At 39.4% G+C, this 16,561-nt stretch overlaps 1 protein-coding gene across 1 annotated transcript in view; it reads left to right on the top strand.

Moving 5' to 3' along the window:
• The window catches only part of LOC122557554 (ADP-ribosylation factor-like protein 6), a 28,387-nt gene extending 20,588 nt beyond the window's left edge, over positions 1-7,799 (top strand). The window contains exons 6-7 of the mRNA XM_043705301.1: positions 7,635-7,690; positions 7,762-7,799. Coding sequence (XP_043561236.1) covers positions 7,635-7,690; positions 7,762-7,799 — 94 coding nt within the window. The remainder of the gene's footprint in view (positions 1-7,634; positions 7,691-7,761) is intronic.
• The last annotated feature ends 8,762 nt before the right edge of the window (positions 7,800-16,561 follow it).

The raw sequence follows: 16,561 nt of genomic DNA, 5'->3' as shown, positions 1-16,561 counted from the left end.
TTGTGCATGGGAAATCATGGGGTGTAGGTTTGCTCGCTGAGCTGTAGGTTTGATATCCAGACGTTTCATTACCTGACTAGGTAACATCATCAGTGGCGATCTCCAAGTGAAGCGAAGCTGTTGTCTCCTGCTTTCTATTTATATGTTTGTCCTGGATGGAGTTCCTGGGGTTTGTGGTGATGTCATTTCCTGTTCATTTTCTGAGGGGTTGATAGATGGTATCTAGATCTATGTGTTTGTTTATGGCATTGTGGTTGGAATGCCAGGCCTCGGGGAATTCTCTGGCATGTCTTTACTTAGCCTGTCCCAGGATAGATGTGTTGTCCCAGTCGAAATGGAATTCCATGCAAGGACTGCCAGAAACACTACGTAAGACAAACAGGAAGAATGTTAGCCACCAGGATACACGAACACCAGCTAGCCACAAAAAGACACGACCCTCTCTCCCTCGTAGACCTACACACGGAGGAAAAAAACCACCATTTCGACTGGGACAACACATCTATCCTGGGACAGGCTAAACAAAGACATGCCAGAGAATTCCTAGAGGCCTGGCACTCCAACCACAACGCCATAAACAAACACATAGATCTAGATACCATCTATCAACCCCTCAGAAAATGAACAGGAAATGACATGACCACAAACCCCAGGAACCCCATCCAGGGCAAACACATAAATAGAAAGCAGGAGACAACAGCTTCGCTTCACTTGGAGGTCGCCTTTGATGATGTTACCTAGTCAGGTAATGAAACGTCTGGATATCAAATCTACAGCTCAGCGAGCAAACCTACACCCTAAACCCCAACCTGAGCTACAAACCTTACAAAAATGGGAAATCATGTCTCACAAACTTGATTGAGTTTTTTGAGGAAGTAGCAAAGAGAATTGATGAGAGCAGAGTGGTAGATGTGATCGATATAAACTTCAGTAAGGCGTTTGACAAGGTTCTCCACGGGAGACTGGTTAGCAAGGTTAGATCTCATGGAATACAGGGAGAACTAGCCATTTGGATGCAGAACTGGCTCAAAGGTAGAAGACAGAGAGTGGTGGCGGAGAGTTGTTTTTTTGGACTGGAGGCCTGTGACCAGTGGAGTGCCACAAGGATTGGTGGTGGGTCCACTGCTTTGCACCATTTATACAAATGATTTGAATGCAAACATAGAAGGTAGAGTTAGTAAGTTTGCAGATGACACCAAAATTGGAGGTGTAGTGGACAGCGAAGAAGGTTACCTCAGATTACAACAGGATCTTGACCAGATGGGCCAATGGACTGAGAAGTGGCAGATGGAGTTTAATTCAGATGGGTGCGAGGTGCTGCATTTTGGGAAAGCAAATCTTAGCAGGACTTATACTCTTAATGGTAAGGTCCTAGGGATGTTGCTGAACAAAGAGACTTTGGAGTACAGGTTCATAGCTCCTTAAAAGTGGAGTCGCAGGTAGATAGGATAGTGAAGGCGGCGTTTGGTATGCTTTCCTTTATTGGTCAGAGTATTGAGTACAGGAGGAAGGTCATGTTGCGGCTATACAGGACATTGGTTAGGCCACTGTTGGAATATTGTGTGCAATTCTGATCTTCCTATCGGAAAGATGTTGTGAAACTTGAAAGGGTTCAGAAAAGATTTACAAGGATGTTGCCAGGTTGGGGGATTTGAGCTATAGGGAGAGGCTTAACAGGCTGGGGCTGTTTTCCCTGGAGCGTCGGAGGCTGATGGGTGACCTTAGAGAGATTTGCAAAATTATGAGGGGCATGGATAGGGTAAATAGGCAAAGTCTTTTCCCTGGGGTCAGGGAATCCAGAACTAGCATAGGTTTAGGGTGAGAGGGGAAAGGTATAAAGGAGACCTAAGGGGCAAACCTTTCCACACAGAGTGGTACGTGTATGGAATGAGCTGCCAGAGGAAGTGATGGAGGGTGGTATAATTGCAACATTTAAGAGGCATTTGGATGGGTAGATGAATGGGAAGGGTTTGGAGGGATATGGGTCGGGTGCTGGCAGGTGGGACTAGATTTGGTTGGGATATCTGGTCGGCATGGACGGGTTGGACCGAAGGGTCTGTTTCCATGCTGTACATCTCTATGACTCTATGCTGACAAGAATAGTAATTGGCTTGAGAAAAGGAAATTGAGCAAATTTCGGATGGATTGAGGGATTGTGCTAACTCTACATTTTTTATGGAGACCTCCCAGTGGATAAAGAGAAACATCTGGGAGTGGGCTAACTGACTATTCGTGGAATCAAAAACAGAAGTTGCTGTAAAAATGCAGCCGGTCTGGCAGCATCTGTGAAGAGTTAACGTTTTGGGTCTGATTACCGTTCCTCAGAACAAGGACCCCCTTCCTCAGAATTTTCTTAGGTTTTGTTCTAAAGTGTGGCAAGTAGGAATTCGGCTACAAATAGATAGAAAGTAGAAGTACTTTAAATTGGTATGCCAATTTCATCTGGGCCTGACCGAATATCTTGTGGCTAATCAATTGTACATTTTTGCCTATATTGAATATAATATCACATGACTCCCAGTAAATATTTTAGGTATATATGAAATGTACCACCTTAAAATTCAGACATCTGTACAAATAAAATAATTTCTGATTCAAAATTTATATGTTCAGCAATCAGCATATTCAAATACTAGATTATATAGGACAATTGAACAACTTTGTTCTAGAACTAATACTTCAGAGTGAATTTTTCTAATGCATGTAATCGATACACCCAAAATCTATTGTACAGACTTGAATAAAAGGTCGAGAGAATCAAAAACAATAACTTAGAAATTTGTGACAGCAAGCCTAATGCAAGAATCTAAAGCCACTGGAAGAAAAGGACGGAGACCCTGGGTTTCATTCCAGATAAGTGCACTGCAGTAGGGGAAATCCCAGCTCCGTAAGCCTTAAAAATGGCCAATTGCACTTTCCATTTTTGGATTGGATCAGAAGTCAGGCGAGGCGACCCAGGAAAAGCAGAGGGGTTGAAGCTTCCTGGGGCGATTTAGTTAGAAAGGCTGCACAGGAACTTTGGCACTTTGTTCAAAATGAAGATTAAAACACAAAATATCCAGTTATTATTCATAGAACATTACAGCGCAGTACAGGCCCTTCGGCCCTTGATGTTCCGCCGACCTTCTCCCTGCCACCTAATACCCTTTTACCCTTTATAATCCCTGTAGACATGCCCATCGCCCCTTATATTCAGAATCAGCATATATGCTGTGCTATATTTCCCAAGGCATCTGATACTCCCATGCCAGTCTGTGCCTATCTTTTTATGCCCCATGGATGTTAATACCTCAATACCTATGACCATGTATGAATCTACCATGGACCCTGAAAACCTTTGTGCCATCCTGTGCTAATACATCTATCTCCCATGGCACCTGATAACCCCCATGGTACTCTATGCCCATCTACCCATGTCCGTGGACCCCAATCTCCAACTTCATACCAATGTTCCTCGTAAGGCCCAAGGCCAGTACAGCTCCTGTACAACATTGTGCCAGTGCTTACCCGCGTTTTGCCATCCTACTCCATGCAAAGACACTTAGTTGGTACAGACATACACCTCAGACAACATCCAGACAGAAAATAAAGTTGTCACTACTGAAAAAATTCTTGATGTAAAAATACATTTAATATATTGGAATTGCTTTAACTAATCTTTTGTAAAAACAAATAATCTTCTTAAGTGCTAACTCCCTTATGAAAAAAAAGTCACTGCACTTAGTGCTTAATTCCTCCTGTAAGTGAACATTTCCATTCAAGAAGGAATTAGAGTTGGTCATCAAAATGCTCATCTGACAGGCACCTCATTATGTAAATTATAGTTTGAGAAATCAGTTTTGCAGCATAAATGGCTGCAAATGGTTCCACAGTAACACAAACACTAGTTTTTAAAAACTGATCAGGACAATGAGTATTAGAAGGACACATAGAGCATTCAAGGCGGTTTAGACAAATTGGGTGAGTGGACAAGCATGGTAGATGCAATAGATTAGATTAGATTCCCTACAGTGTGGAAACAGGCCCTTCAAGTCCACACCAACCCTTTGAAGAGTAACCCACCCAGACCCATTCCCCTCTGACTAATGCACCTGACAGTATGGGCAATTTAGCATGGTCAATCCACCTGACCTGCACATCTTTGGACTGTGGTAGGAAACCCATTCAGACACCTGGGGAATGTGCAAACTCCAAACAGACAGGCTGGAATTGAACCCGGGACCCTGGTGCTGTGAGGCAGCAGTGCCAACCACTGAGCCACTGTGCCGCCCAACAAGGTGGCTAAATTTGAAGTTATATACTTTGATATGAAAAACAGTAAAGAAGAATATTATTTAAATGCCGATATTGGGAAGTGTGTATGAACAAAATGATCTGGGTTTCCTGTACACCAGCCAATCCAAACAGACAGGAAGATGCAGCAAGCAATTAGGAGGACAAATGATATATTGACCTTCATTGCAAGCGAATTTAAATTCCGAAGTAGAGATGTCTTACTGCAGTTAGTCAGAGCCTTAGTGAGACCACACCTGGGGTACTGCATACAGTTTTGGTCTCCCAACCTAAGAAAGGTTAGAGGAGTAAAGGCAAGAGGACAAAAGGAGTGCAGCAGAATTTTACTAGGCCTGTGCTGGAGATGGCAGCACAGTCTTATGGAGGAGAGCTTAGTTCAACTGGGCCTTTATTTGTTAGAGTTTAGAAGGATGAAAGGGGATCTGATTGAACTATATATTAACTAACAGAGCTGAACAGATTAAATGCAGGGAAAATATATTCTCTGGTTAGGTAGCCCAGAACCCGGGCAGACAGTCTCAGGTGGACCATCTAGGATTGGAGATAAGGAAAGATTTCTTCACTCAAAGCATAATGAACCTATGGAATTCTCTACCACAGCCAGAATACTGGAGAGGCTGTCACTTGCTATCAATCATGATCATTTTGAACAGCAAAGAAGCTTGAAGGGTTGAATGGATTATTTCTGCTTCTGTTTCTGTGTTTACTTACCCCCACTCCACAACCCTGTATGCCACTGGTAATTAGAAATATATCAATTTCTACCTTAGACATACTCAAATACTGAACTTGTACAGCACTCAGTGGTCGTGAATTCCTCTAATCACAACTGAGTTTAAAAAACAAAACTCTTCTCAGACCTATGTGGAATCCTCTTAAGTTGTGTCCTCTGGTTCTGGACTCCACAACCAAGGGAAACATCTTATTTCCATTTCCTCCTCTATTCAATTAAATATTTTATAAGTTTCAATGAGCTCACCTCTCATTCTTCAAAACTCTAGAAATAAAAGCCCAGTGTGCCCAACTTCTCTTCAGAGGACAATCCCACCATCCCGGCCACAAGTCTTTGTTGTTGCACTCCCTATATAGCAATATATTCGTTCATGAAATGAGGAGAACAAAACTGCACACATTAATCCAGATGGGGTCTAACCATGCTCCATACATCTGAAACAAGACTTCTGTGATATACTGACAATAGAGTAGGGCTGCTTAGCTCAGTTGGCTGGATGGCTGGTTTGCAATTTGGAGTAACTCCAACAGCACGGGTTCAATTCCCATTCTGAAGTTACCATGAAGGACCCTCCTTCTCGACCTTGTTCCTTACCTGGGGTGTGGTGACCTTGGGTTACACTGACCACCAGTCATCTCTAATGAAAGAGTAGCTCGATGGTTCTCTGCGGCAACAGTGATTTTACCTTACCTTTATTGATAAAGACACTAAGATCCCATTGTACAAATACACTTTCCAACCTCTTACCTCCTAAGAGAGTTGAACAGACTAAATGCACATCTGTTTGTCTTACCAAAGTGGATAACCATACATTTTGCTATGTTACATTTTATTTATATGGAATAAGAAATAATCTGCACATCTGTTTGTCTTGCCAAAAATGGATAACCTAATATTTTACCAAGTTATATTCTAATTGCTGTGTTTTTGCTCATTAATTCAGCCTATGCAAATTCTCCTAAAGCCACTTCACATCATCTTCATAATACACATTCCTAGTCACTTTGTATAATCCACAAATTTGGAAATATTACATTTGGCCTCTAATTCTAAATCTTGTTCAGAGATATTATTATATAATCACTGGAGAAAATAGGACTTGAACCAAGGCCATCTGGCTCAGAGATAGGAACACTACCACCCTGGCACAGAGGCCCTGAGTCGCCAATTCCAAATCATTGATATATAATAAAACAGCTGGTAATGAATCTTATGGTCATGTAATATTTATAACCTGCCAGCGCAAGAATGATTTCTAAACACTATTTACTGTCTTTTAGCTAAATCATTCATCCATGCCAATGTTTTACCTTCTATCCCATGTACTTTCATTTTTCTAACCAAGATAATGTACGGAAATTTATCAACAGCCTTCTGAAAATTTAAGTATGCAACATCCATTGGTTCTCCTTTTTATCAGTGTTGTTAGCAACATCTTCGAAAAACTCAAACAAGTTTGTTAAATATAGCTTCCCATTTGCAAATTCATGCTAACTGTGCCCAATCAGATCATTATCAACCAGATATCTGTTTCTCATCCTTTGTAGTAGACTCCAGCATTTTCCCTACTACAATGCAAGACCAATAGGTCTGTAGCTCCCTGTGTTCTTTCACCCTTACAGAAACCTGTCCTCCAGAGCTTTAGTGCCTAATTAGCTCATGCAGTTTACATACAGATTGAAGTTACCTACAATAACTGTGTTCTAATGCTATGCACTTATCTCGCCACTTGATTAATATCATGCCTAATACTATCACTACCATCTGGTGGCCTATAAATATTTCCAATAAATATCTACTTCTCTGTGCTGTTTCTTTCCACCAAAACAGATTACACAATTCGTTCTTCCGATTTGAGATCTTCCCATAAAAACGTACTGGGGCCCTCCAAGTCAAGCTCCTTTTCTTTCTTGTGTGTTGTTCCTAAAAGTTGAATATGTTTGAATATTCAGTAACCAGTCCTCATGCAGCCATGTTTTTGTGACAGTAATAAGATCATACCCATGTATCTCTATTTATGCCTTTTGATTGTCTACCTTGTTGTGAATGCTGCATGCATTCAGGTAGAATGCCCTTCCTTTTATCTTTTTGACATAATTCTGCTTTTGAAGCATACTTAATGCTCAACTTTATTTCACATGCTTTCTAGTCTCCAGAGTATCCTTTCACTTTCCTGGTACCAGCTATATTTCCTTCCATTTTGGGATTCCCCCAGATTTCCATCCCCGTGATTACAAGATGTGATCTGAATGAAGGCATTAGATGCAGAGTGGAATCTTCACCAAATGAATGAAAGCTTGGTGAGTGCAAAAGTAATATTTTCAACAACCAAAGAAAATGTCAAAACACAATTAGTGCCACATGTGAAAATTATAGTTCAGAGAGGAAATTCAATAGTCCGGATGTTCACTTGCCATGCCTAACTATGTTGTTGCTACGAGTATTTTCAAACCAAAATCAGATTTTTCTTAACGCATTTTGAGAGAATAGCGACTTCTTTTTAAAGCTGCTTTCATTCCCTAATTTTGGCATGCATTGTCACTTACAAATCAAGAAAAAGGTTTGTGAGCGTTATTCTCATTTTCATTCTGATGTCTTTTTCCCCTAGTGCCTGCAGTGCTCTGAATGGGGAAGGACTACAGGATGGAGTGGAGTGGCTACAAGGTAATATTTGAGATAACTTCTGTTGACCAAATTCTTTGTATTGTCTATTTTAATTATTTCCATTTTGACAGTTGGTCAAGCGATGCAGCAATCTAGTAACCAGGATTGAATTTTGGAAGTAGTAACTAGTATGCCCTGATTGTTCAATGTATAAATAGGTAGGATGGCAGCATTGTTCTTAAACCACAGTTTCCCTACCCAAGGTTGGTTTGGTAGTCACCAGAGATATCCCACTTAAATTATCTTTACAAAATTGAATATACTATCTAGCAAATAAACTGCTGAACAATGTTCCATAGATATTGAGTTCTATTCTCAATCAAGCATTTATAGGAAAATCAAAATTTCAACATTTCCAGAGAGACCAATAACTTTTAAAAATAAATTTCTCAATAACCTATGGGAAGAACTGAATGACAGTATTTCATACTTTATGCTGCTCCTCTAACAAGGTTATGTTGTCCCTGGCTTTTTTCTTCCAGAAAGGTACAAAAGAACAGACTGTGAAAAGTCTGGGGTTGAAGGGTTTTAGGGCCAATTTGATTATAGCTAACAGATATTGCCTGAAGCAGAAGGCTTTCAAGTAAAAAAAAAGAAGACACTTGTACAATCAAAGTTCTCCCAGCTCTGCTTTTCTCTGGTTTGGTTTGGTTTTTATGAGTAGTGGGGGAAAAGCTACTGGACCCAAAGAAGCAGGTCCAGGCTGGTACTCTCTCTCTGACTTCTCTCCTGGAAGAACCAGTGTTTGATTTTACCTTTTGTGCAAAGGCGTGTTTTTGGGAATTGTTCAAGTATTTGGGATAATCTATTGGGTTTTTGGATAGGTTAAGTCATTCAATATTGTGTTCTCTTTTGTTAAGGTTTCATTCAGTAATCTTGTGAATAATTTTTAAAAACTTAAGGTTGGCCAGACGCATCATTCCTGCAATATATTTGTTACACCTGCTTAAAACAACTAGCAAAGTTAGGGTCTGGGCTACTTTCTTGAAATGTTTTGAAGGGATCTGGCCTTGTCCATAACGTAAACTAAAATCAAAATAAATCAAACATGAATTAACATGCAATTAAATGAAACAAAAATCTACTTTCACTTTGACTAAAACAATATATATATAGTGAAAATGTTTGTGCAACATCACCCTTATGTCAGATTTGTAACAGTACAGGAACAGTTCGCACTGTCACTCCCAGTTGTCAAGCAAAAATTCACCTTGCTCCATGTATGTTCAAACTTCATGTGACCATCAACAGTTGTTCACTGAGCCAGAGTTTTCTCAGATATGACTGGCACCAACAAGTATTTAAAAAACATGCTAAGGTAAGGAAACCATTACAGGCCATTCTGGTATAACATGCATTTTGTCAAAGCGAATTGGCTATAGTGTGTTGATGAATTGTGGGCACTGTTTGGTTAATGCAAACTTTCTACTGAACAGTTATAGTGATTTTCTATAGCGACTTTCCATAGCGTGGGATCAAAGAGGAACACAACCATTGCGTTATACCAGAATGAGCTGTAGCTGTATTTAGGAAATATCTTACATGCTTCATCTTTTATGAGGCTAAAAGAGAGAGCAAGGTCATGTGGCAATACATAACTCCATATGATGATGTATGCTGTTTCATCATCCTGTCACAAGTAAAAAATAACCCCTTAATATACACTCTCCATTCCTTAAATCTATTCTGTTCTCTTTAATCTTGTTTTAAAAATCCTGAAAACCAACTCTTAATACCATCTTACTTTGGTATTAAAACTGTTCTTGCTGATTTCCCACAGCACTAGTCCTTTTGTTTTTACATCTTAAGCATCTACTTTCTGTGGAAGGTTGCCAAAATTGTTATAACTGTCACCATCTGAATGGGTCTCTTTTCAAGATTATTTCACCAGAATGGAGATATTTAAACTAAATTCTGTTTTACTCCGAGTTAGACATTTTGAATCAAAACATAGCCATATTGTAAAATTCAGCATTCATAATAAAAATAATCACAATGGGAGGGTCACCACAAGCTACTAACAAGCATCATCTACTAATTCAGAGTAGATAATTTCCCTATCTACTCTGTTCAGAGAGTAAATAATTTTCTCCATTCTTTCATGGAACTTGGGCATGACTGACAAGGTCTGAACTTATTGCCCTTCCCTATTGGTTTGCTAAGCTATTTCAGAGGGCAATTAAGGATCAGATTTAGGCCACATCAAGATGAAGGGAAACCAGAGAGGGCAAATAAGACAGGCAGACAAAAATGAAATATTAGAGAATCATTATGTGTGACAATGCTGTTAGTTTAACAAGGTTATTTTGTCTTTGGGTTTTTCAAGAGAGGTTGTAAAGGCAGAAGTGCTGAAATGTCTGGAAATGTCTACTTTAACAATGGCAGGACAGTGGCCAATTCTCCCAGTTCAGGTGTTTTCTAGTTTGATTTAGTTTTAGCAGGCAGTCAGAATCTGCTGCAGTGTAAAAAAGGTTCCATGCTTCAGCAGATGATTCTTGCCTGGCTTCTCTAAAATTTTTCCTGCCTGTAAGAACCTGCATTTGAATTCACCTTTTGCTAAAGGGTGTGTTTATGGGATGTTATGGGAGTTGGAACAGCTCCTTAGCTAAGTTGCAGTATCCAGTCAGTTGAGTTATCAAATAGTTGTTATTCACAATTCTGTTTTCTTTTGTTCCCGTTTCAACTGTAGGGTTTAAATACATACTGTTTTGTTTACAGTCGAGTGGTTTGACAAGCTACATCCCACCTGGACTATCCACTTCATCCTTGCCTTTAAAATAAGAGAAAGCTAGGGTCTAGGCTACCTTCTTGAAATATTTTGAGGGGTCTGGCCTGGTCCATAACAGATTAGGGCTTTTGTCGGGAATGGGTCTGGATGGGTTACTCTCTGGAAAGTCAGTGTATCTTGTTTCCACACTGTAGGGATTCTATAATTCTTTACTTGCAATGGTAAGGTTTACGCACATATGCCAGAAGGAGAAGATAAATAAATTATAATTTTAAGAGATACGGAGCCTGTCAATCATTGATATTTAGAGATAAGGAGATATATCATTAAGAAGGACTTTTGGGGGAATACGTGGAATTCATGATGAGACACAAAATGCTCCATTATATAAAAAGTGAGCTTGCAGCTTCCAGAAGAAAGTGAAGGAGTGGTGGTAGGAATCCTAGAGGAACTCTCGGCTCCAGGAATATAATTTATCTTTGGTAATGATATATCTGGATCACAGATAGGAGTGCTGCCTACTGTGGTTGAAAAGCCAGCGGAAAAATCAGGCAACTGAGGTATGACAGGAAGTACATCCTAGGATTTTTCTTGGTTGTGTGATAATAAGAACACAAAGCCACAGGTTGAAGCAGGAGGAGACATTAAAGAATAAAGATAAAGAAGTTGAAGTAGAATTATCGGAGAACGTGTTTAATCAAATGGTTGAGAAGAAACAGGAACAGATAGAGGACAAAGTAGATATTTCTAGTTCAGAGACCACACATTTGGGCGAAAGATTAAATTTTAGGGAAAGATTAAATAGAGCTGGTGAGTTGGCTAGATAACATTTCAAAGTAGCACAGTATATGATAAAAGTAGTATTTTTTTCTGCTTCAAATGCAAGTTTGATGAACAATGTTTTGGTTCTCTCAATCCAATGTATGTCAGCCTACACTGTAGCAAAATTGCCTGCTTTCTGAGGTATTGTAAACAAGTAAACCTTCAAGTTCCATAGCCATCAGTATAACAATGTAAAACAGAATCAGAAATAGAAATTATTTTACCTCAAGAGTTTGATTCTATAACCCATATAAATATTGTATATTCTTATTGAATGCCTAAGTCATTACTAGCTTAGAGAACACCATATAAGTCTTTCCACCATCGATTATAATCTTGCAAGATAAATACAGACTTGTAAGCTACCTTGTAAGTGGAATAAACCAAGGCTTGTCTGAGTTGCATTTACATCACCATTGTGTTTAACAGTTTCTCAAATAGATGCCCCCATTTATCCAGTTAAAAACTTCATCCCTTACACAAAGTTATATTCTAAAGCATATAGATCACAAATGAGTTATTTGCAAAAATTTTTAGAAATAACACATAACCGAATGTTTGAGTGAAGAATCAAAGTTTCAACCAGATTTTTAAATTGCCTTGTCAATGTGAACTTCCTTTCCAACAGATTTCTGCAGGAAGATGTCCCGTGTCCATTTTTCACACGTAACGCTAGAATGCTAGCATTAATAAGCCATTCCATTATGTGTTTGTGCACTAGATTCTAATTCTATTCTAGGTGCATTCCAACAAGAATTTGTAGGTAGTGATAAGAAATGTGAATCTTAGCTGATTCCAAACCACAAAGAAATGTTCTTTGAGGTACCTAAAAGCTTGGTCAATGATTTAGGTTTTACAGAGTCTTAAAAGAAGGCAAAGCAGAGAAGTTTGCAGGGGCATTCCAGAATATTGGGGCTTACTTATACAGCAATTGAAATTTGGTGACAAAAGGTCATAATTAGAGGAGTTCAGCTATTTCAGAAGGTTATGGGGCTGGAAAAGATTAAAAAGATAGGGAAGGGCAAAGTCGTGTAGAAAATTGAAAACAAGATTGAGAATTTAAGAATTTTGATGCTGCTTGACTGGGAGTCAATGTAATCAGCAAACACAGGTGTTAAAAGGGAATGGGACTTGTTAGGATTTAAGACATGGGCAGCAGACTTATCAATGACCTCAACGTTATGGATTGCAGATTGTGAGAGAACAGTCACGAATACATTAGGATAGTCAAATTTAATCGTAATAAAGCATGAATGAGGGATTCAGCAACAGATAAGCTAAGAAGGGACAAAGCCAAGCCATGTAAAAGGCTTGGAAATAGGAAGACTTGTTGATTCCATGAATATGGCGTCAGACTCATCTCAGAGGAACACTTTGGTGGCAAACAACTGGCTTCACATCAGCTCTAATGAAGAGTCATCCATACTATTAACATTGACTTGCTCTCTCTCTACGGACACTACCTGACCTGCTGTGATCTCCAGCATTTGTTGTTTTCGGCCTAGTCTTAAACTATTACAGGAAAAATATGGTCAGTAGGTAGAGAACGAATTGACAAGCAAGGATCGAAAGCATGACTTCAGTCTTCCCAATATTTATTTGGTCTGAATGATGCTTATCCAATACGAATTGGGAGATAAGCAGTATAGTTATTTATCAACAGTGGAGGATGGATTTTAGAATTGTCACTTTCTAGTCATTGCTTGTCAGTTATATTGCTGATAATGTATTGTGCTTGCAGAATTTTAGCTTACTGGTTACGTCTCAGCTGGAGTATCCTGGATACTTCACGGCACCATTGTTCAGAAAAAAAATGTAAGGAGGTGTTAGGTAGAGCACAGAGGATTTTTGTAAAAAATCTTTCATGGAGGAGGGAGGGGGTGGCATCACTGGCTAGGTGAATAATTATGGCATATTTCTAATCACCCTTAATCATGAACTACCTCTTTGAAACTCTAAAGTCCACGCGGTGTAGGTACACCCAGAGCACAATTCAGAAGGTAGTTCCAAGATGTTGAAAACAGCAGAGAAAAATGATCACGTAATATCATGTCAGGATGTGTGTGGTTATATTGATGCTTTTGGACTTATGTAGCATCTTGTTAGGCTTGACCGGCCATTTCAAAGGGCATTTACTAATGAGGTAAGGCTGTCAGAGGAATAAAGTGGATGATCTAATACAGATCAAGATTAGGAGTAGTTGATTAGAATGAATGAGATTAAATTACTAACAAAAGAATCAATCAATCGAGATCATGAAAATTATTGATATCACAAAAATCACTGGAAAGCATCTAAAAGGATGATGAAAAATGTTTTAGTTGAGTTATTGATATTTGCTTCATTTAAACCTATTTTACAGATTTCCACATATTGGATGAGGCAGCAAAGACTTTGAGATTTACAAGAGTTTTAATGTTTAACAAAAACTAAGTTCCACCATTCTCCTTCAGGATCCTTTCCCTGTGCAGAAGCCAAACCTGGACATTCCCTTTTTAACACCTGTGTTCGCTGATTAAACTGACTCCCAATCAAACAGCATCAAAATTCTTAAATTCTTATTTTCAATTTTCTATGTGACTTTGCCCTTCCCTATCTTTTTAACCTCGACAGGTGAAAACACAGCTTTTTCTTCCTTAGATAAACCAACCACCAGATAACAAATACTGTCCATCGGGGCGCAGAACCCCAATTTTCCCCCTTTTTTTCTGAACAGAAAAAATATGAACCTAGCTTTTTAAAATCAAAAGACCCTCACCACCAAAACACCCAATGATTAATTGAAAATAACAAATTACAAAACACTGCCCACTTCAGAGGCTAAACAAAAACAACAAAAGGTGGAGAAAACAAGAGGTAAAACTGAATTGGAACAGTGTTGTAGTGCACACCACACGGGCTGAAGTGCATTATCTCCAAAAACCTGAAGTATATTGGTGAGCAGCGTATGCTCCCTCTCCCCAAGGACATCCAAGCACAAATGTCACTGCACAAAATAGATAGGTAGGTAGACAGTCTGGAATTGCAATTTGCTGTATGACTTGCTGTCTGGGCCTATTGGTAAACACTTCAGCCTGACGCAGAAGTAGGTCCACAAGGAGGCGTTCCCAACTAGCTGCCCCCTCCCTCTACACTGGGTACCTAAAGATCAAGATCAAGAATCTAACGCTATTTTGAAAACCAATGATAAAATAATCAAGTGACCAGTCAGTAAATATCAAGCACTATTCACCAGGGGCAGAAGAACCCAGCTATTGGAGCAGCATGGTGGTTGAATGGTGGTTTAATGGTAATGTCACTGGACTAGCAATCTCAAGGCCCAGGCTAATGTTCTGAGGACATGGGTGCGGAATTTGAATTCAAACCTGGAATATAAAGAACCCAGCTATTTATTTTTCTATCCTGTGACACTTTTACATTCTTTTGATCATTTATCCTTGAAACAAGATCACCCTTGTTTCTAATTAAACAAATAAATTCATATTCATATCCATATTCACTGCCCTAGCCAGTGCATCAACAGAAATGAGAAAAGGGACTAAATTAAATGGAATTGGAAAATGAAAATAAGACATTCCACCTCTCTGAAAGCTTTGGGCCTACCAACGGACACAGCATGCTTCCTCTTTCAGAGGACACCCAGGCACAAGTGCTGACACAGACAAAGTACAGACAGTCTGGAACTATGACTCACCCAGCTCTTCAATACATTGTCCTTTGGGCTTCATCTCTCAACCTCTGAGCTTTTCTGTTTTATCCTTAAAGGGACCTCCAATTCTAACACTGACAAAAACCTGGAGCTAAAGTTGATACCATCAATAATTTTGAAAGGGAGGTAGTAGGTAATTAAGAATAACAAACTTGTCAGGGTTATCAATGAAGAGCAGGAAGTAAGTCTAAATAAGGTCACTCGCTGAAATAAGTAGCACATGCATCACTGTATTTTCACCTAATCATCTTCAGCTGCTTCATCAATGACCTTATCTCCATCATAAGGTCAGAAGTGGAGAAATTCACAAATGATTGTACCATGTACAGTATCATTTGTGATTCCTCAGATACAGAAGCAGTCAATTTCCAAATGCAACAATGTCCAGGCTTGGGCTGAGAATTGACAAGTAACGTTTGTGCCACACAAAATGACAGGCAATAACATCTCCAATTAGAGACAATCTAAACACTCCCCTTGACATTCAATGGCATTACAGTCATTGAATCCCCCACAACATTCTGAGTATTAACACTGATGAGAAACTGAACTGGACTCGCCATATAACTGCAGAGGCTATAACAGCAGGTCAGAGGCAAAGAATATTGCAGTGAGTCACTCATCTAATGACTCCCCAGAACCCAACCACATTTACAAAGTACAAATCAGGACTGTGATGGAATACCCCCTGCTTACCTGGACGGGTGCAGCTCCAACAATATTCAAGAAGCTTGACATAATGCAGGACAAAGCTACCCACTTCACTGGCACCACACCCACAAACTTAGTCACTCCACCAATGACACTCAACAGCAACAGTGTGTACCATCCACAAGGTGCTTTGCAGATATTTACCACAAAAGTTCTGAGATTGCACATTCTGAACCCACGATCATGACCATCTAGAAGGACAAGGGCAGCAGATACAAGGGAATACAAGGAATTACCTGTAATTTCTCCTCTAAGCCACTCACCAGCTGACTTTGAAATATATTGCCTTTCCTTCTCTGCTGGATCAAAATACTGAAATTCCCTCCATAAGATTATTGTGGATCTACCAACAGCACACAAACTGGAGCAGTTCAAGAAGGCAGCTCACCACCACCTTCTCAAGGGTAATAAATGCCAGCCCAGCCAGTGATGCCAAGTCCCAGGATGATTAAAGAAAAGGATAGCCTTCTTGTATGTCATATGTTTTTTAAATTATATAGTATTTTCAGGTGTAACTGTACTACAAAATTCACAGATTCTTCAACAGTGCTGTCAATTTCCAGAGTTATATTTTCTATCTTCATAGATATACCGCAATACACACCTCAGACTCTTCAATTTTACACTAGCTACCATTAGTAACATCAATCACTTGCCAGGCTAATGTTGCCTTGTTGCGATCGTGAAAATAGTGCCTTTTTGCTATCATGTTAATGAAGCATGATATAAATAGAAAAAAAAAACCTCCTTTTTGTTTATATTGCAGGACTTTTGAAATGGTTACAGATCACATCAGTTACAAGTTGGCCCAAAAGTTCTTATAAGAGTGGATTACAGAAGGACAAAGCTAGATAGATCTTTGGGAAATGTCCCACCTATTAACTGCATAGACAATACAGAA

This window comes from Chiloscyllium plagiosum, chromosome 15 (assembly GCF_004010195.1).
Source record: "Chiloscyllium plagiosum isolate BGI_BamShark_2017 chromosome 15, ASM401019v2, whole genome shotgun sequence".
In the NCBI taxonomy this organism is placed as follows: domain Eukaryota; kingdom Metazoa; phylum Chordata; class Chondrichthyes; order Orectolobiformes; family Hemiscylliidae; genus Chiloscyllium; species Chiloscyllium plagiosum.
This window is presented reverse-complemented; position numbering and strand designations above follow the sequence as displayed.